Source organism: Fusarium vanettenii, assembly GCF_000151355.1.
Source record: "Fusarium vanettenii 77-13-4 chromosome 2 genomic scaffold NECHAsca_18_chr2_1_0, whole genome shotgun sequence".
NCBI classification, from domain to species: Eukaryota; Fungi; Ascomycota; class Sordariomycetes; order Hypocreales; family Nectriaceae; genus Fusarium; species Fusarium vanettenii.
In genome coordinates this window covers 2372531-2391706 of record NW_003315867.1, presented here as the reverse complement: position 1 = coordinate 2391706, position 19176 = coordinate 2372531, and the positions used below count along the sequence as shown (strand labels likewise).

The following is a 19176-nucleotide window of genomic DNA, read 5'->3' as shown; positions in this document are numbered from 1 at the left end:
GGTGCCTGTCCAATCTACACCAAGACTCAAAAGTTCAATACATCTGGACAGCCTGTGGAACATTTTTTAAGACACTCAGCTCGGAAATCAGGGCATCAATTGTGTGGGCTGCAAAGCTTTGCCGTTGTCTGATGAACTGAGCATCAAAATCAGATCAGAACTTGAAAACAAGCGCAACAAATGCAGCGCACGCACTCGAGGCTAACGTCGACAGAATCCTCCCTAAAGCAAGAAAGGGGAGATGAATCTTAGCGAACTGTTAGCGCCTACTGCCGATCCTCAGGTGTTGTGGAGTCGTGAGAGGATGGCTTCACCAGTTGTCTGTTGGTTGATTCCGTGACTCAAGCCCATGGACAGCAGCTCTCGAATCACGGGGACAACTCCAATGCCAGGGATATGTGCATCCGCTGGACCTGGCACCCGATTCCCGGCTATCGTCTTATTATCGTACAGATCGATATCCTACGTGAGAGGTTCGAGGCACAACGTCTTCAGGGGTGATCGAGGTTGGACTAGGTTAAAATTACGGTTGTTGGTTGCGGATACTGGTACTTCCAACTAATCGTCTCCAATGATCTCATTCCGGGGCTTGGATATTCACCGTCTTCGTTATCTGCGCTACCGAAGGAACTTTTCAGCTGCATTGGTGGCGAAGGAGGACTCGGCATCGCGGCCTCAGTCTGTCAAGGTGGGTTCCGTCGAGGTAGGACGACTAACAGAACCAGAGTTGTTGCATTTCATGTCGGACCATCTGAGACTATTGATCAGGTCCCGAAACTTGGAGTTGAAAAGTTGGCCGACAAGAATTCACCTCTCTTCGTCTCTGGAGTTCGATACAATCCTGAAGATTGCCTGCCTCCTTAGACCCTTTTCTCGCAGGCGAGCCACTTTCCTTCTCTAACTCTCATGTTCCCATGACATACAGCATCTAGAATGCGGTCCGGAGATCCTCCCCATGCTTCTTCAAGCACATGCATCCATCCTCTCAGCCCCAAGGCTGAAGAAACCGGGGAGTCTGATGATCTAGGGCTCCGTTCCCTGTTGACTGGAAGGACGACGGATGCTTGCAAGGCCATTCCTCTTCTCAGCTTGACCGAAATCCACTAGAAGCGGAGGACCATGTGTCGGTGGTGGGTATCCTTGCAACTTGGACAGGCCCAGCTCGGCGTCGGCGAGTCAGGGTGACGAACTGGGCTCCGCTCCACCCGCCACAAGACCCAAGACATTTGAGGCCCTGTAAGACGGGCCAGGGCCAAGCCAGGACAGGCCGAGATGGGTGCAGCAACTCTGCGCCCTGTGGCTTTTCTTCAGGGAGTGGCGCGTCGAACTTTTTGGCTCCCTCGGTCGTCTCACTTTGCCATCTCGCGCAGAGAAACTGGTGTTCCTATCTCATGAGAGCCGCCTGAATCACCCCCCATCTCCGCTCTCTTGCTTCAACGTACATTCAGCGGCTTCAGACCTTTGAAAAGCCCATGGCTAGACCCTTTGATCCTGCATGCGGACCCAAAACGGCGTGAAACGGGCCCCCCCGACAGCGCGTTGTGGACGCTGTCACATCATCCCCGCTGTCCACCCAGAGATCTGAAGTGAATGCCTGCCTGCCCCTGGACGAGCAAAAGCCTCGCCGTTGAGGTTAACGACTTTGGAATTTCACATCGTATCAGTCGGTCTCAAGATGTGGACAGTCATCCTTGGATCGTCTCTCCTTCTCGTCGCTGGAGCCCAAGCTGGTCCTGCGCCGCTCCTATTGTCCCCCAGTCAATGGCAAGTCTCCTGCCTGCTTCACTCGACATAAACATCTGACTTTCTCAACTAGGAAAGGAATCGACGGAAACTGGTCAACTATTTCCTTCTCACTGGGCTCAAACTCACAGGCCGTTGATGTTCTTGTGAGCACAGCTCTTTCGGAATTTTGGGCTGTTGGATCAGGAGGATGTTTACCTCGTATGTCTGCCCGGCCCATGTTTACCTCGACGTTTCTTCTTTGATTACAACAACGAGGACCTGGCCGAACCTCGCCGACATGACCGTGCTAATCATCCTACAGGGGAACCTCATTGTAGTGCTGCTCGGGGTGGCATTTATGAACCCGAGGAATCCACCGATTGGCGATCGTTGGGAACCTGGGAGCTGGGACTCAGCTACCTAGGGTACGGAGGCAATGGCGAGTATGGTCGCGACAGAGTCACCACGCAAAGTTCGACCAGCTCGGAGCCATATTCGATGGATGGGGTCCTCATGGCTGCCGTCAACACCACCAGTTACCTCAACGGACTCTTTGGCTTAGGGATCACACAGGGCAACTTTAACGGAACAGTTGCAGAATCGCCATTGACTCAGGCAGTCAAGGACTACGGCTGGATTCCCAGTTACAGCTTCGGCTACACAGCCGGTGCCCATTACAGTATGCATCAATGCCATTCGTCTGTTGACTCTAGAGGCTAACTAGGCAGGAAACGTTCCCGTCTCGTTGACCCTCGGAGGCTATGAGCCGTCGAGATTCAAATCGCACAATGCCGACTTCACCTTGACTCAACCTGATAGCATGGAGCAAACTCTCGTCCGTGGTATCGAGATCATGCCCGCCAATGGCAGTGTTGCCCCGGATAGCTGGGGCTCAGAGTCAATGCTGCTCTCAGAGTGGGAAACGTCGTTTGATGCTATTTTTGATAGTAGCACTCCATATTTATGGCTTCCGGATGATGTCTGCGATCAGTTCGCAGCAGCACTTAACCTCACATACAACAGCACCTTTGACCTTTACCTCATTAGCAACGAGCAATACCGCGAGTACTCAAAGGCAGATACCTTGTCTCTCACCTTTGTACTGTCCAGCTTCGACAACAACGACAACTTTGGCGATCCCTATGACGTATCTGGCGTTGTCAACATTACCTTGCCACTGAGAGCCTTTGTCAGTCTCCTTCAGTACCCTTTTATGGAAGAGACGATCAAGTATGGCGAGCCTGCGGTCCCTTATTTCATGCTTCGGAAGGCACATAACAATACCACTTATATCCTCGGCCGGTCATTCTTGCAGGAGTCATATCTCATCACCAAATACGACGAGGGAATCTTTTCAATACACCAGGCCCTCTTCCCCGAAGAGTCATCATCTGACCCCGAGTTGGTCGCCATTGGACAACCTGACAACAGTCCTTACCCACCACCTTTCTCAGGTACCTCACGAAATGGACTTTCTAAGGGTGCGATTGCAGGGATTGGAGTTGGCTCTGGGGTGTTTGTGGCCTGCGTGGCAGCCTTGGTGGGATGGCTATGTTATCGTCGGAAACGAAAGGGTTTTGCTGGAAGCGCTACCTCTTCGGAAGACGACAAAGACTTGGCTCCCGGTTCAGCGACTCGATCGCCTCGGTCACCTATTATGCAACTACTCTCTAAACTAACTCGACGGGGCAACTCGCATCAGACTCCCAAGGACGGGAAGGAGAACGAAAAGATATCCGAAGCCCCCAACACGCAGATATACGAGATGCCAGCTCCGATTCCGCCGGCGGAACTTGACGGAGATGACGGCACCTCATGGAATGGAGATACAGAACTGGGCACAGACAGCTCGCAAGGCATATCCGCATATGAGGTGGCAAGGCGGAAGCTTGACAGACAGCTACAAGGTCCTGTCCCAGCGTATACGCCTCCTACCGACGGAACCGTGTTGCCTCCAGAGAAGGCCATCTACCAACCAAACCCAGCAAACACCCAACCTCGTGCGTTGCAACGCTCACCAACTCCATCGACAGGAACGGGTCAAGAAGGCAACTCAAATCCAACCTCGATACCCTTGCCGTCTCCTATGACTCCTGGATTCGACGCAACTGGCCGGCCGCTCTTAGTGGCCTCTCCCATGACGGCCACCTATCCCGTCTCACCTACTCATGACGGGAGCACCTCACCAACCTCACCTTTCCCCCCGTCTTCGGACGGCCAGACCAATGGTTCCACAGGAACGAGGCGGCCTCACTCGGGAGTTGACTCATTCTCGGCATCAAACACCTCATTGAATGTACCGCAACCTCAAACGGTGCAAAGGACACCGATTGACCCGTCCAAGGTGGTGTTCCTAGGGCCATTGCCCGGAAATGCTCGCTTTTCCAGACACGATACGCCTCGAATCACATTAGATCAAAGCCATCAGGATGATGTTATCAACGCCGCACCGGACGATGAGGGCACCGTGGATAGTTTGGGCAGTAACTTTACGGTGGAGGAGGAGGAGCGAATACAAGGAACAGTGGCCGGGCAAGTAAATCGAACGACGAACCGGACATCTACTCAGGTACAGTCTACGCGATTGTCGGGCATGAGTCAAACAGCTGAGCCCGATACGCCTCATAGCCAAGAGCGCATCGACGGGGGCAATGAGCTGGTCCACGTCCCACAACTAGCCGAGAGGCGGTACAGCTGGGAGGAAGAGCGATGATATCTTGGAGTGGATGTCTCATGATATAGCCTGGAGCTATCTTCTGACGTTTTTTGCATTGCGTGGTACTGGGTAGGGCCATAGAATTGGTTTTGGGCTATGGCGTCTGGACATTCTGGAATTGTTATTCAAAAAGGTACGGGGGCCTCTGGTGGTTTACTCGTCATTCCCTATGTTTATATGTATGAGCGAGCGCATGTTTTAATATGATATCAGATAGAATGATGTGATAGTTTTTAGCTTTCTATTCAAGACTGTTATGTCCATATGCAAAAATGTCATATCTATCGTCTATTGTTCGTTACCCATAATCATCATCTACCAGATCTCTTGCCACCACGTCAACGTGGACAAGACTTTTTTGCGTTCCTCGACATCCTCGGCGCCCTCTGAGAAGGGATCAAAGACGGCTCTCTTGGCTGCATCTGCCATCTTGGTTGAGCCACCGCAAACGCAGAAGATGCCATTGTCCATTATCGGACCCTCCAGACGCTTCGCCTCTTCACGTAGGAGGTCTTGGACGTAAATCTTGGTTCTTTGGTCTCGCGAAAAAGCAAGAAATACGTCGAGGTTCCCATCACGCACGGCAGCGTCCCATTCGTCATGGAAGAAGTAGTCGGCATCGCGGTTTCGGTTGCCGAAGAAGAGGTGCATGGGCGCTCGCGAGGGGTGGGTCAGGCGCTCATGGATGAGAGCCCGGATTGGGGCGAGGCCGGTGCCAGTAGCGATAGCGACGAGGGGACGCTGGGCGTTTTGCGGGCCGTGGATGGGGGAGAGGACAGGCTTGTGGGTTACGGTTAGAGAGGAGCCTACAGGGAGGTTCTCCAGGTAGCGAGAGCAGAGGCCTTGGCGAGGTTTGCGGAGGATTGTGCGGTACTTGACTAAGGCGACGAGGAGCTCAACGCGGGTGATATTCTCATCGGTTGGATGGTTCAGTTTAATCCCGCCGTTGGCAATACTAAAGTCCCGGCCGCGAATAAGGGGGAAGATGTCAAGGACACGCTCAGCCGGGAGCTTGACCGACGTGAACTCCTCAAGGACCTCAAGGATCGACCGCCTAGATCGTGTGGCATAGTCAAAATACTCGTCGAGATACTCGGTCATAGTGAACTCGAGGAGACGCTCCTTGTGGTCGGGGTTGGTGGAGAAGTAGGACATGCTCTTTAGGAAGGACCTCCGAGGGATGGCGGTGAAGTCGATGTTGTTGAGGATAATCTCCCTGAGTGTGCACTTGGGGTCTATGTAGAGATTCTGCGGGAGGGAGTCGCAGAGGGATAGGTCGAGGGGCCTGTCGGCGATGTCATCCCAACCCATGAGGGTGATGAGCTTCTGAGCGTCTTGGGGGAAGTTCTTGGGGTAGACGGTGAGGCAGTCCCCTGGATTACACTGGAGTTTGACTCCCTCCCGCCTGGGTATGTCAAAGGAGACAAGTCGAACATCCTGCCAGTGAGTTTCGGGCGTAAGTCTGACGTTGTCGGCTAGAGTGGCGGTCCAGCCGTTGGGAATGGGGAGTAGTGAGGCAGGAGGTAACTCTGAGAGTTGCGGCGAATAGTGGCCGTTGACAACTTGGCTATTTTCCAAGGCATTGCTAAGAGACCACTTGGCAGGGAGGATAACATTGTCGGGTATGGGCTTGAGACCAAATGGTGGAGGGTGGTGCTCCAGGAGGTGTTTGGAGAGGGTTTCGGACCAGCGAACAAAGCTGCCGTCAATTCTAAACAGCATCAGTGAGATGTATGTGAAGCGAGTTTCAATAAGTAAACTCACCCATCAGGAAACTGTTCATCAGCCTCAAAGGATTCAATGAAAGTTGTAGCGCCAAGTTGCTCCAAGCGCCTGTTCAGTTTGCGGGCTGCCCAGTTGAACCTAAGAGGTGTAAGTCGGTGTCACAAAGTAGTAACCACGGGGACACAAACTTGAGATAAGTGCTATCGCCCAGACCAAAGGTTGTGTACTGAACAGAAGACAGACATCCTGGGGGCAGCTTCTTGCGGAGCAGTCTCTTCCAGAAGAGGAGCGAGTTGTGTGGCATATCACCCTGACCGGTGGTTGATATGACGAATATCACAAACCTATGCTGCAAGAGGGCATTCTACATAAACGAGGTATCCGTCAGTGACTAGGATGCTGGCTTATGGCGAGGCGACGTACCAGATCTACCGCGTCCAACTCCTCAACTCGGCTCTTGAAGTGGAGCCTCTGGCAGACTCGCCCAAGCTCCTCGGCCACGTCCTGAGCATTGCCAGTCTCTGACCCGTAGAGGATGAGCACGGTCCTGTCCTGAACGGCCATGGCGAACTGCTTCCGCTTCTGCTGTTGAGACTCGGCTCGACTCGAGTTGAAAGGAATGGATGGGGAAAGCAAGGGGGGTTCCGCTTTCGCAGTTGAAGATTGAAGGTTTGTTGGTTAGCGCCCGTTTAGTTCCATGTCCGATGGCGGGGCCCCCGTGTGTGAGAGACCTGCGTCGGGTCGGATCTTATCAATCGGGCTGCTGCTCGCTTGCTCGGCAAAGCTTGTTGATGAATCAGCCACTGTTTGTTGCACATTGATGATGTTGGTGGATGGAGTATATTGTTTATGAGTTGGCCTGTGAAAAGCAATTGTGCTGAGAGATTGTACAGACTCGGTCAGTAGAATCATTCGTTTGGAGAAATTGCAGTCAAGGGCCCCGGGTCCATAACTGGCCTCTGTTTGCGGTGTAGACAGACCGCATTTCACCTGATACCATCCAACCCCCATTTCCCATCATGATTGAGAGCCTCATGCAACCGTTTCTTTAATCCCCGGAATCCCATCGAGGTGGAGGCGCCACAGAAGGACGGTTGTTCCATGATGCCGGTTTGACCAGGGCCCCGGAGCCTTGAAAGTCGCAAGCCACAGGGGGTGCTAAGTGCACTGACAGCGTCCGAGTTCTAGAAGCCTCGTTTCCCTCGAGTCGCGGTGGAGCTTTTCCACTGCCCTCGAGGACTTGGCTTTTTCTTTTCCCGGGACCTGGCATCCTACTGTACCTACCGGTATCCTAGCCCGTTGCATCCGAGCTGTCGGGCATGGGCGTGGGTGTTCAAGAATAGCAGCTCACTCATCTCGTTTATTTATTGGTGGGAGAGAGAGCCCCCATTAAGGTCCTGGCCTGGGGCAGTGTCCTCGCAAACCCCCTATTCTTCGGGGTCGGGGTCGGGGAGGGCGAGCTGGCCTTGTCAGGGGGGACACAACCTCTAGAGATACGGGAGATTCAATCAGCTGTGAAATTATCCAGGACGAGAAGCAATTTCGGCCCTTTCAGGCGTCCGTCAGGAGTATTGCAACAATGTCATGCATTTTGCTGATTTCTGTCCATACTTTTCACCATGCCAACGAGATACACACGCGTTTGCATTTCTCTCGTTTTCCAATAAGGCAGTCCTGAGGCCAGGTTTCCAAATAAAGGTGAAAACAGACTTGCTCTAATTGGAGTAGCTGCCCGTGTCGTGCATAAACGCATCAATATGAGTTGCGGGACAGGCGAGCGAGGTTGACGACTGTTCTTCAGCCCCGTGTAAGTCAAACATGGATGGATGGGCAAGACCTGCATCGCATCACAGCACAGCACAGCACAGCGCAGCACCGGCACGGCAACCGTTTGCTGCTGCTGCTGTTGATGTCGTGATGGCTGGTGACGGATGACACACGCCGAAACTACAGCTGAGGTGCCAAGCCTGTCAACAACACGCCCCCCACAGGTGCCCATCTGAGAACAACGTTGAACCAGCGGTCAACTACAATAGTATCCATTGCCGTAGCTTGGCTTGTTTGCCGTTCCCCGGCGGTGTTGGTGTTCCTATAGATGAACAATGTATACTATACTTCCAAGTTCACGAGTCACTCAAACGCTCCCCTATTCATGTTAAACTTTTGAATGACAGATGTCCATCTTCAATGCTATGCCACAGACCTGACTGATACAGTACACAAGGTCGTGACGCACATGCAGGCCCGCACCACCCACACACCAGGCCCTAATACCTACATGAACTGGCACAAATTCAAAGCCCATCAACAAAGTCCAAAAACAAATCAGGAGATCGTCTTCTCTTCAACTCTGCCGCCCCTCCGCTACACTCTACGTCTCTGAATCATCGACATCCTCTTCGAAGCGACCCGCCTCGCCTCATCTCTAGGTACGTCCTGCCATTCAGTGACTTGAATCGAGAACTCCCCCAGCAGGAAGCAGCCTCAGGTGTGCCGGGACCACCAAGCGGGAGGGAATCCACAACGCACACAGCTCTCTGGGAGCTTCCATGTATCTGATACCCATTCAGTGGTGGACTGTACCTCTGCTCCTTGACCGCAACGTGCAGACACCGCCTAATCACGATCCCCCTTCGAGTACCTTCCTCGTGTCGTGTACCCGCAGCCCTCCTCCACTCGTCGCACCTGCCCGTCTCCCCCAGCCCTGGCCACTTTCCCACTTTCCACATCTTGCCTGCTCCTGCTCTCCTGCTCGCTCGCTCACGCCTTCCCTCCCACCCCCCCTGACCTGACCGACCCAACCCCATGCTCAACACGCCCCTTCCTCCCTCCCCCAAGCCCAAAGCCGAAAAAATATTTCAAGATTCGCGCGGCTCCTATCGCTCTCTCTCCTCCCTTTCTCTTCTTCCCCATCACAACTCCAGTTCACTTGTGTCTCCGCGCAACGCACCGTCGTCTGTCTAATCCCCCCAACCCCCGTTTCTAGGGCACCAAGCTACCCTGATCAAACTCCTCCTTATTGCACCAGAGTTGAACCTGTCCAACCTGCAGCCCTCGTTCTCGAACGCTCCTCCACCACAGGTCCCCAAGTTCCGAACGTCATACTCAACCTAACCACAACCTTCATCCACCAGCCGCCATCATGACTACCACCGCCAACACCACCAACAACCTGGATGCTGCCGTTAATGACGTCGCAAACACTCTGAGCAATACCTCTATCAGCAAGCCTGCCGATGACAAGACGGCCGCCAACGAGGCCGCCTCGGCCAGCGCTGCTGAGGGCCGCCGCCTCTACATCGGCAACCTGGCCTATGCGACAACTGAGGGGGAGTTGAAGGACTTCTTCAAGAGCTATCTTGTGTGAGTTCCCTCTTCTCTTGATCATCTCGCCTCCCATCCCGAGAGCCTTTTGTCCCCCTTCTCGCCGCCCTTTGAGCGAGGCATTCGAGTACCCCGCTGGAGACACGTGTCTCTGCCATCGCGATGCGCTCCTTCCCTGGACATCAGACGACGACGAATGTCGGCAGGCACACCCCAGAACCACCACCACATCAGAGGGCCTCGACTTCTGCGTCGCATCTGGATGATTTACAACTGGGAAGGAGTCGCGCAACTGGGCTTGTCCTTGTCGGCTGCACGGGCCTGACATCCATCTACTGCCACCGCACCATCATCTCATGGTGAACGCCAAGCATTTACTGACATCTCTGTAGTGAGTCTGTCTCGATCCCAAAGAACCCTCGCACCGACCGCCCTGTCGGTTACGCCTTTGTCGACCTCTCTACCCCTACTGAGGCCGAGCGTGCCATCGAGGAGCTCTCCGGCAAGGAGATCCTCGAGCGCAAGGTTTCCGTCCAGCTCGCTCGCAAGCCCGAGCCTGCTGGTGAGAAGACCGAGGGCGCCAACGGAGAGGGTTCCGGCGCTGAGGGATCTCGTCGCCGAGCTTCGGGACGTGGCCGTGGCAGAGGCCGTGGTCGTGGTGGTCGCGGTGCCCGCGCTGGACGTGTGAGTCACAATCGAAAGATGCAGCCCCTCTGAAACTTTTACTGACCAATACGCAGGAGGGCGCCGGTGAGAAGAAGGAGGGTGAGGCTACCGAGGCCGTTGCTGCTACCGAGGATGCTGCCGCCGCAGTCGCTGCTCCTACCACCACTGAGGTTCAACCTTTGACCGACATCACAAACAAGATCAACACTGACGACAGTACCAAGACCAAGACTCAAGCTCGACCTCAGCGCGAGCGCCGCGAGCGTGGCCCCCCCGCTGATGGAATTCCTTCCAAGACCAAGGTCATGGTTGCCAACCTGCCTTATGACCTGACCGAGGAGAAGGTCAGTAATCCCTGAACTGTGAGATGAGTCTCTGCTAACTTTGTCAACAGCTCATTGAGCTCTTCAAGGCTTACGAGCCCTCTTCTGCCAAGATTGCTCTCCGACCCATTCCCCGTTTCATGATCAAGAAGCTTCAGGCTCGCGGTGAGGCTCGCAAGGGCCGTGGCTTCGGCTTCGTCACTCTGGCCTCTGAGGAGCTTCAGCAGAAGGCTGTTTCTGAGATGAACGGAAAGGAGATTGAGGGTCGTGAGATTGCCGTCAAGGTTGCTATTGACAGCCCCGACAAGACCGATGATGACCATCATGAGGGCGCCGTCAACGGCCAGAAGGAGGCTGCCCCTGCTACTGAGGCTGCTCCCACTGCTGGTGCCTCGGCTCCCGCTGTCGCCCCCGCTGCTACTCCTGCTGTTGCTGAGAAGAAGACTGAGGCTGCTGCCCCCGCCGCGGCTCCCGCTGCCGCTGATGCTGCCCCTGCGGCCACTACCACCACTCCCGTCACCACTGCCTAAGTATGGGCCTGACGCGAGTCTCACGGGTATGAAGATTTGTTCATGCCACGATGATCACTCTTACGATTTGGCACGCGATTTCAACGATTTCTCTTACGGTAGATTCTCGCTACAGAGATGAAAAGAAACAAAGGGGATTATTCAACACCTTGACTGGGACGTAACCAAGAGCTATTCGGACTCTGATGAAATCTCGGGATGGTGTTTTCTTGTCAACCTTGTTCTCTTTTCTCAAAACACTTAATATCTCCATAATCGGAACGCAAAAGTTCGCAGGCCCTCATTCATGTATTTGTATCACACTTTTCTCCATCACTCTTCTGCTGGGATGTACACTAGTTTACGCCGGAGGCGGCTCGAGGGAGAGAAAAGCTCGGCGCATTTATTAAACAGGGCGTTTTTGATGAAACAAGATGATTGTAATGTGGTGGGTTAGAATGCCTGATGATGCGTTTGAAGTGATGTGCCCTGAAAGTGAATTCGTGTGTTTGTCGATGATGTGATGAAGTGCTTGATAGACATGTCGAAGGCAATGTTGACGTCGTTTGAGAGGATTGTGGGGATGGATCATCGGGGAGGCGTCATGGTTCTCACCAGGGCAGCCGAGAGCGTTCCAGCTCTGTTTGTAGAGGATGGACTGCCAATAGGTAGCTATGTGTGAATGTTCGTGGGCGCAAAGATATGCTTTCAAACGCTATTCTAAGTTCCTTAGACGACATGTCAAAGAGTGTGGTGTTGAAGCTCACGTGGGCATTTAACATGTTGGTTCTAGAACCTTGAAATGTGCTGTTTCGGGGGATAAGGACGGTACCCAGGTATGAACTGCAGCGGCCTGCCCCGCCGACCCAACCCCTTAAGGACCCTGCCACTGGATGGATGGATGGATCCAGCTTGAACTGGACACGGAACCGACTGGCACGCAGCAAGGTCTGACGGGACCAGGACCCATGCTTCAGTGCCCTGAGCGCTGAGTGGTGTACGGAGTACTGGATCCAAGCAGAAGAAGCAGGGGGGGGTCACCTACTGTAGCCTCTAGCGCACTGAGACATCCATTCGTCTCCCTTTGCAACTGAACCTGGTTTCGAGCCGCCAGCTGGGCATCAACCACCCATACCAAACATCCGTCACCCAAACAAACATTCAACTCGAGAGCTCCGATCGATTACGGCTTCTACCTCTGTCGCGATGGCGTCCAAGGGCATGTGGGAGGTAGATCCCGAGACGCGGTCCAAGGTCAGTCAAGTCTTGTTTCTTCTCCCTTTCCTCCCTATCAGGCTTTTGGCCTCTCTGCCGTCACCTCCTGGCGGCGATGCGCTCACACGTGCTGACTTCTATCCCAGCTTGCCGCCCTCCAGAAAGAATCCAAGAACAACCTGTGCTGCGACTGCAATGCGCCGTCCCCGCAATGGGCGTCTCCCAAGTTTGGCATCTTTATCTGCCTGTCGTGCGCCGGCGTGCATCGAGGCCTCGGCGTGCACATCTCCTTCGTCAGGAGCATTTCGATGGACGCCTTCAAGTCGGGCGAGATCGAGCGGATGCGACTTGGTGGCAACGAGGGGTGGAGGAACTTTTTCGAGGCGCATGAGCAGACACAGATGATGGGCATCACCTGGGAGGACTCAACTATCGCCGAACGGTACAGCGGCGAGGTCGGCGAGGAGTGGAAGGAGAGGCTTAGCTGCAAGGTCGAGGGCCGCGAGTACGTGCCCGGTGCCAAGAAGCCAGCTCCCGCGCCCGTTGCCGCGAAGCCGGCGTCGCGGTCGTCGACTCCCATGGGCGGCACCGCCAACCGGAACCAGAGCCCGGCGACGGGGTCGGGGCCGGGCAAGGTCAGGGTGGACGACCAATACTTTGCCAGGCTGGGCGCCGACAATGCCTCGCGGCCAGACCATCTGCCTCCCAGCCAGGGAGGCAAGTATGCTGGATTTGGTAGCACGCCTGGACCGAGCCAGTCAAACGACGACCTACCCAACTTTGCCGATATGCAAAAGGACACGATGGCGGCGCTGACCAAGGGCTTCGGCTGGTTTACGTCGACAGTCTCCAAGACTGCCAAGACGGTCAACGATGGCTACATTCAGCCTACGGCCAAGCAGGTATGACCTCATTATCTACGATTCACATCTTCTCTGGTGGCCTTGACTAACATGACCACCTCCCACAGATCGCCGACGGTGACTTTGCCAAGCAGGCGCAATTAACAGCAGCCTCCTTCGCCAAGTCAGCTCAGCAAGCTAGCAAGAACGCACAAGAGGGTTTCAACCGTTTCGTAGAGGGACCTGAGCACCAAAAGAGCCGGGATGCCCCACTGGACGAGAGTAAGAAGAACTTCTGGGACGAGTTCTCCAACCTGGCAGACCAGAGGCAACCCAACAACAGCTCCATCGGCACAAGTGCTATGGGCATGGGCAAGAAGAACCCAGCTCCGGCGCCGAAGAAGCAGACGGACGAGTGGGATGACTGGTGAAGTGGACTGCAGGTGGGATGTAAGAGGGTAGATTGAGAGGAAACATGTTGTTGATGGTTGGGAGTTGGAGCTTTGGAGTATAGGCGTGCTTGTCAATGGAGCGAGTCTCGATCAAGAGAATTTGGTCACCTCCAGGGTTTTGCAGTAAGACGGCAGCAATGCTTGTCAGTGTGAAGGGAATTCGATATATGCCTGACGTATGTAAGAGGGTATTGATGGCTGGACTCGGCATTCTACCTCTAGTCGCCGGCGGTCGAAGTCGGCTATAAGCCGAGTTAGCCACGGGGGCTGTTGCAAGTCCAAGGTGGTTTTACGGTAGAGGCTGTCTTTCTCGGTCAAGGATCGGTCTCTTGGACACGAATTTTTGGCATCGAAAACGCCGGTTTTGACAGTTCTAATCAAGAAAGCGAAGTCTTGAGGGCACATTTCAAAATCCCGGTGACCGGGCGCACAAATCCGATGCTCGGCCTCAACACGGCTGTCACGTGGGGTAGTCGGCCGAGGTTGGAGCCGGCCCTAGCCGGTACCGCTCCCGCCCGAGCTTTGCCATGACGACTTGGCTCGGCCGTCTTGTACTTCTTGCCGCCGTCCCCCTCGACAACTTCAATTCAACCTCGCATTGAACAGCAAATCATCACGATGTCGGCACTACGGATCCTCGTCCCTGTGAAGCGGGTTATCGACTATGCGGTAAGGGCAAAGGAATTGGAACGAGACAAGATCCATTGAGCTCTGACGGCGTCGCAGGTCAAGCCCCGAGTGAACAAGGCCCAGACGGGCGTCGAGACGGCCGGCGTCAAGCACTCGATGAACCCCTTTGACGAGCTCTCGGTCGAGGAGTCTGTGCGCATCCGCGAGAAGAAGCGAGCCCCCGGTGGTGTCGAGGACATCTGCGTCATCTCGGCTGGACCCCCCAAGGCGCAGGACGTGCTCCGAACAGCGATGGCGATGGGCGCGGACCGTGGCATCCACGTGGAGATCAAGGACGGCGAGGAACTGGAGCCCCTGACGGTGGCCAAGCTCCTGCGACAGGCGGCGGAGCAGCAGAAGAGCAACCTGGTGGTGCTGGGCAAGCAGAGCATCGACGACGACGCCAACCAGACGGGTCAGATGCTGGCGGGTCTCCTGGGCTGGCCGCAGGCAACACAGGCGAGCAAGGTCGAGTTCGGCGCCGGCGACGAGGTGATTGTGACCAAGGAGGTGGACGGCGGCGTCGAGACGGTCAAGGCCAAGCTGCCCCTAGTGATCACGACGGACCTGCGGCTCAACGAGCCCAGGTACGCCAGCCTGCCCAACATCATGAAGGCCAAGAAGAAGAAGCTCGAAAAGGTCAAGCTGTCCGACTTTGGGCTGGACAATGAGAAGCGCCTCAAGGTGCTCAAGGTGGCCGGTGAGTTTCATGCGCAATTGGGAAGAAGGCCCAAGAGTTATAGATTGCTAACGATTTGCAGAGCCTCCCACTCGACAGGGTGGCGGCAAGGTCGAAGATGTTGGTGGCCTGGTTAGCAAGCTCAAGGAGCTTGGTGCGCTGTAAATGAGAGGACAGCTTGATGAATATGCACGAGTCGAGGAGTTTTGTTGTAAAAAGAACCTCGATTTAGTGTACGAGAAATAGAATAAATAAATTCCATGTCAATATGTACATTGTTGATGATATCAAATCCCTTCTCAGAGTCAAGGAGGGTGCTGAGCATAGGAGCAAAGTAGACTTATTCCGACGCAATGATATCCATAGTTTACAACTTGAAGCCATAAACGGCCCCTCCTGAAATGCTACAATACGTAATTATATGTATCAAGCAAGACATGTTGATAGTATATATGGAGTAGGCTGTTGAGAATCGGGTGCTTGGACATGGTGATTATCCCGCCATTGGCGAAGATGAGTTGCAACTCTAAGCTTGCGACAGGTATACAGGTCGATGAGAAGAGGCCTCGAGACCAGGTTGACGGCCTGAATTAATTAATTCATTAATTGACGAGTCGACTTCAAGCTGACTCTAAGTTGAGTTACCAGATCCAATGCCTCTGATTCCTTCCTTGATGCAACAATTGGGGGTTTCCATGTTCGACTGGTTTCGCGGAAATTGGCAAAAAATGCAAAAATCAGAACCTCACCACCACAGGCGAGGTTTCGATTCTGCAACTCTCATATTGAGATCAAGTGAATTCCCACTACCCCAGTATGTTCCATTTAGTACTACCGAGGTGCGATGAAAGAAATGGGTGGCAGTTTGCGCCTATGAATGTGATACCTGTGGATATCATGAGTGGATTCTATGTGGGAAAGAGTCTCGTGAGAGAAGAGGACTGTGCTTTGAGGTTGTGCATGCATCTCCCTAGAACAAGGTCCATCTTGATCTCGGCATTCATGGTCTGGGCTTACAATGATCCTAGACTACCTACGATCTGATTATCTGTCCTGACTCATTGCATCCGATCCAGGAACGCCCTTATCGAAGCCCATTCCGCCATCCCGTCCGGGATTCGGACATGACGGACGCCATGTTCCTGGGGTTGTTGGCCCCGTTATCAACAGAAAACCCCGTGATGGATCTATACTCTTAACGACTCTAGCTCCATGGTCTCACTCAGCTTGACCGCCCGCATGCGAAAGCGGGCAAATCAGTGGGCGCGCCCTTGGTCCCAACAAGGATTCCTGGAGCTGTCTTCTTGTTTGCTCCACTGCCCGGCCTCCCCATTGAGCTGAGCTGAGGTGAAGAGCTTGACGTCGCGTGTTGATTGTACGTCATGGGTCATGGAGGATAAAAGGGCATCGTCTCCTCGACTCAACAATCATGGAGAATGAGTGTCGATCCGATAGAGGATGTGACGTGTAATTGGTGTTGGTCAAGCATGGAGACACACACACACACAGACCAAACTCAGACCTCAACCGCCAAGCTTAGATAAAAACGATATCGGAGCACGAGCAAACTCCCTCCCACAATGACGGGTCATCGTCACCAGGGTCCAGGGGCTGCATTAGCGGCTCCGTAGCGGTGTCACCAGGCGGAGCGCCGAAGCCGCCCACGCAAAAACAGAGTCTCGAGCAGGCGGCTCGGCGGCTTTGGGCTTCCGCCAGAGCAAAAATCGAGTCTAAGCTACCCCACTAAGAAAAAAAAAACTTGGCGGGGAGGAGCCAACATGGCCAATGACCAACACGGCGTTGTCAGGAGGCGCGAGCGTCTCTCGTCTCGTCTTTTCTCTTCCTTCTCGGCCCCTCCCTCTTCTTTCTTTCTCTTCTTTTACAACAGAAAGAAATCCTCGCGATATATCAACTCTCGTACTACTCATTCACGTCTTGACTGCATAGTCTCACACTTCTCACCCCTCCTCCCATCCCGAGCTTGTCTCACAATCCGCTCATATGAACGGACGCCCTTCGATCTTCACCTCGCAGGTACGTTTCTACCACTTTCCCTTATGTCTGTCGAGTCATTGTGTCGCGTGCGGCTGCTGCTCCGTTCGTCGGTGAGCATCCTATCGCGACCCCGCCAAAAACTTGTCCGCTTGACGGGAAGTAAAGAACGGGTTCCTCGACACTCAATGCTTCTCCTATCGTCACTCCAATACTTGTACTCTTCAATTGATTCGTTGCTGACTCGTTTGTTACAGGATTATCTCTCTGGTTCGTCTCACTCTAGCTTGGCCTGACTCACCGCTTCCCAAGCTTTCCCATCTTGGATCCGTTGGGCTTCTGAAACTAATCTAACTTTACGCTACAGACCATCTCTGGAAGTCCCAATCTTGCTAAAGGGCTTCATTGACCAACCAGCTACTCTCCCTTTGACTTCAACAACCACCTTCAACCGATATCAAAATGTTCTCCCGACTGGCATCCTTTGCCAAACCCGCGGCCAAGTCCGCGTCGGCTCCTGGCCGATCTATGCTTCAGGTCCGATACCTGTCTGAGCAGGCCGTCGCTGGCAGCAAGGGCAGGAAGATGCCCTTCACTGCTACCCGAGCTACTGCTCCTGTCGCTTCCCTTCCTGCGACTCTTACTATCCGAGATGGTCCCGTCTTCCAGGGCAAGGCCTTCGGCGCCAACGCCAACATCTCTGGCGAGGCCGTCTTCACCACCTCCCTAGTTGGCTACCCCGAGTCCATGACCGACCCCTCCTACCGAGGCCAGATCCTCGTCTTCACCCAGCCCCTCATTGGCAACTATGGTGTCCCCTCCAACGCCCGAGACCAGTACAACCTCCTCAAGTACTTCGAGTCCCCCCACGTTCAGTGCGCCGGTGTTGTTGTCTCCGATGTCGCTGTCAACTACAGCCACTGGACCGCCGTTGAGAGTCTGAGCGAGTGGTGCGCCCGAGAGGGTGTTCCCGCCATCTCTGGCGTTGATACCCGTGCCATCGTCACCTACCTCCGAGAGCAGGGTTCCTCCCTCGCTAGGATCTCCATTGGTGACGAGTACGATGCCGATGAGGATGAGAGCTTCATCGACCCTGGCCAGATCAACCTGGTCAAGCGCGTCAGCACCAAGGCTCCCTTCGTTGTCGAGTCTCCCGGTGCCTCTCTGCACGTTGCCCTCATCGACTGCGGTGTCAAGGAGAACATTCTCCGCAGCCTAGTCAGCCGAGGTGCTTCCGTCACCGTCTTCCCCTACGATTACCCTATCCACAAGGTCTCTCAGCACTTTGACGGTGTCTTCATCTCCAACGGTCCCGGTGACCCTACTCACTGCCAGGACACTGTTTACAACCTCGCCCGTCTGATGGAGACCTCATCCATCCCCATCATGGGTATTTGTCTGGGCCACCAGCTTCTGGCCCTCGCCGTTGGTGCCCGCACCATCAAGCTCAAGTACGGCAACCGTGCTCACAACATTCCCGCCCTTGACTTGACCACTGGCCAGTGCCACATCACCAGCCAGAACCACGGTTACGCCATTGACGCCAGCACTCTCCCCAGCGATTTCAAGGAGTACTTTGTCAACCTCAACGACGGTAGCAACGAGGGTATGATGCATAAGACGCGTCCCATCTTCTCTACCCAGTTCCACCCCGAGGCCAAGGGCGGTCCCATGGACAGCTCCTACCTCTTCGACAAGTACCTCCAGAACGTCCAACTCGCCAAGAGCAACCAGACCGTCTACAAGGACAACCGACCCAGCCCCCTGATGCTCGACATTCTCAGCCGACAGCGTGTTGGCGTCGAGCCCACTCCCCTTGCCGCTGCGGCCTAGGTGGATCATTGTAGAGAATCTTTTTGGCGTCAAGGATCGGTAGCTGGGTAACGGATGGTTGATGATTTTGCACTTTGCGGGAGAAGGGATAAAGATTGATACTTTTCTTGCGAATACGTAGAGCAATAAACAAACTTGGAACATCACACTTTGATTCTCCCTAGCTCGACTCACTGTGAGGTTGATGTTTTCACTATCCCCCGCCTGATCCTGCAATTGGAGGGGTTGCAAATGCATGTCTCACAACATTTTGGGTCTCCCTATCTCTTTTGAGAACCGTGACCCTTCACACCATATCACAGTAGAGGTGGACAAGTCATTGAGATGATTGATTAATCGAGCTTCAATTCCATATACCGTAAAGCCCGTCATGTTCCCATCCCTTTGTTCCGTGCCAGCCTTTTAGACCCCTCGACGCCGCCCTCCAAGCCAGTGACCATCTCCCATTTCATCTCTCATGTATATACACGGAAAAAGCATATGCTTCAAGTTTCCTCCTCCGAGTA

The 19176-nt window shown here is 54.2% G+C and overlaps 6 protein-coding genes across 6 annotated transcripts; 5 read left to right on the top strand and 1 right to left on the bottom strand.

Moving 5' to 3' along the window:
* Window positions 1-1675: 1675 nt before the first annotated feature.
* On the top strand, window positions 1676-4438 carry NECHADRAFT_91117 (uncharacterized protein; the record flags this gene model as incomplete). Its single annotated transcript, XM_003046609.1, has 4 exons — window positions 1676-1749; window positions 1817-1944; window positions 2048-2404; window positions 2454-4438. 4 exons carry the CDS (start codon window positions 1676-1678, stop codon window positions 4436-4438), a joined length of 2544 nt encoding a protein of 847 aa, XP_003046655.1.
* Window positions 4439-4756: 318 nt separating this feature from the next.
* Window positions 4757-6730, bottom strand: NECHADRAFT_33368 (uncharacterized protein; the record flags this gene model as incomplete). Its single annotated transcript, XM_003046029.1, has 4 exons — window positions 4757-6152; window positions 6206-6274; window positions 6355-6530; window positions 6590-6730. The coding sequence occupies 4 exons, from the start codon at window positions 6728-6730 to the stop codon at window positions 4757-4759; spliced, it is 1782 nt and encodes a 593-aa protein (XP_003046075.1).
* A 2364-nt stretch (window positions 6731-9094) lies between these two features.
* On the top strand, window positions 9095-11677 carry NECHADRAFT_58293 (uncharacterized protein). The gene is made up of 5 exons (XM_003046608.1): window positions 9095-9529; window positions 9883-10174; window positions 10231-10500; window positions 10551-10883; window positions 10929-11677. Exons 1-5 carry the CDS (start codon window positions 9309-9311, stop codon window positions 11007-11009), a joined length of 1197 nt encoding a protein of 398 aa, XP_003046654.1. The 5' UTR covers window positions 9095-9308; the 3' UTR covers window positions 11010-11677.
* Window positions 11678-12209: 532 nt separating this feature from the next.
* On the top strand, window positions 12210-13476 carry NECHADRAFT_34347 (uncharacterized protein; the record flags this gene model as incomplete). The annotated part of the gene is made up of 3 exons (XM_003046607.1): window positions 12210-12242; window positions 12350-13105; window positions 13174-13476. 3 exons carry the CDS (start codon window positions 12210-12212, stop codon window positions 13474-13476), a joined length of 1092 nt encoding a protein of 363 aa, XP_003046653.1.
* Window positions 13477-14092: 616 nt separating this feature from the next.
* Window positions 14093-15117, top strand: NECHADRAFT_66528 (uncharacterized protein). The gene is made up of 3 exons (XM_003046606.1): window positions 14093-14166; window positions 14224-14866; window positions 14928-15117. The coding sequence occupies exons 1-3, from the start codon at window positions 14116-14118 to the stop codon at window positions 15008-15010; spliced, it is 777 nt and encodes a 258-aa protein (XP_003046652.1). The 5' UTR covers window positions 14093-14115; the 3' UTR covers window positions 15011-15117.
* Window positions 15118-17299: 2182 nt separating this feature from the next.
* Window positions 17300-18670, top strand: NECHADRAFT_91112 (uncharacterized protein; the record flags this gene model as incomplete). The annotated part of the gene is made up of 1 exon (XM_003046605.1): window positions 17300-18670. The coding sequence occupies one exon, from the start codon at window positions 17300-17302 to the stop codon at window positions 18668-18670; it is 1371 nt and encodes a 456-aa protein (XP_003046651.1).
* Between the last annotated feature and the right edge of the window lie 506 nt (window positions 18671-19176).

Excerpts from the sequence above, each read along its gene's own strand:
- NECHADRAFT_58293 (XM_003046608.1), top strand. The coding sequence starts at position 9,309 with ATGACTACCACCGCCAACACCACCAACAACCTGGATGCTGCCGTTAAT. Across the intron at positions 10,175-10,230 it reads GCGGTGCCCGCGCTGGACGT|GAGGGCGCCGGTGAGAAGAA; the intron begins GTGAGTCACAAT and ends ACCAATACGCAG. Across the intron at positions 10,501-10,550 it reads ATGACCTGACCGAGGAGAAG|CTCATTGAGCTCTTCAAGGC; the intron begins GTCAGTAATCCC and ends CTTTGTCAACAG.
- NECHADRAFT_66528 (XM_003046606.1), top strand. The coding sequence starts at position 14,116 with ATGTCGGCACTACGGATCCTCGTCCCTGTGAAGCGGGTTATCGACTAT. Across the intron at positions 14,167-14,223 it reads AGCGGGTTATCGACTATGCG|GTCAAGCCCCGAGTGAACAA; the intron begins GTAAGGGCAAAG and ends ACGGCGTCGCAG. Across the intron at positions 14,867-14,927 it reads CAAGGTGCTCAAGGTGGCCG|AGCCTCCCACTCGACAGGGT; the intron begins GTGAGTTTCATG and ends AACGATTTGCAG.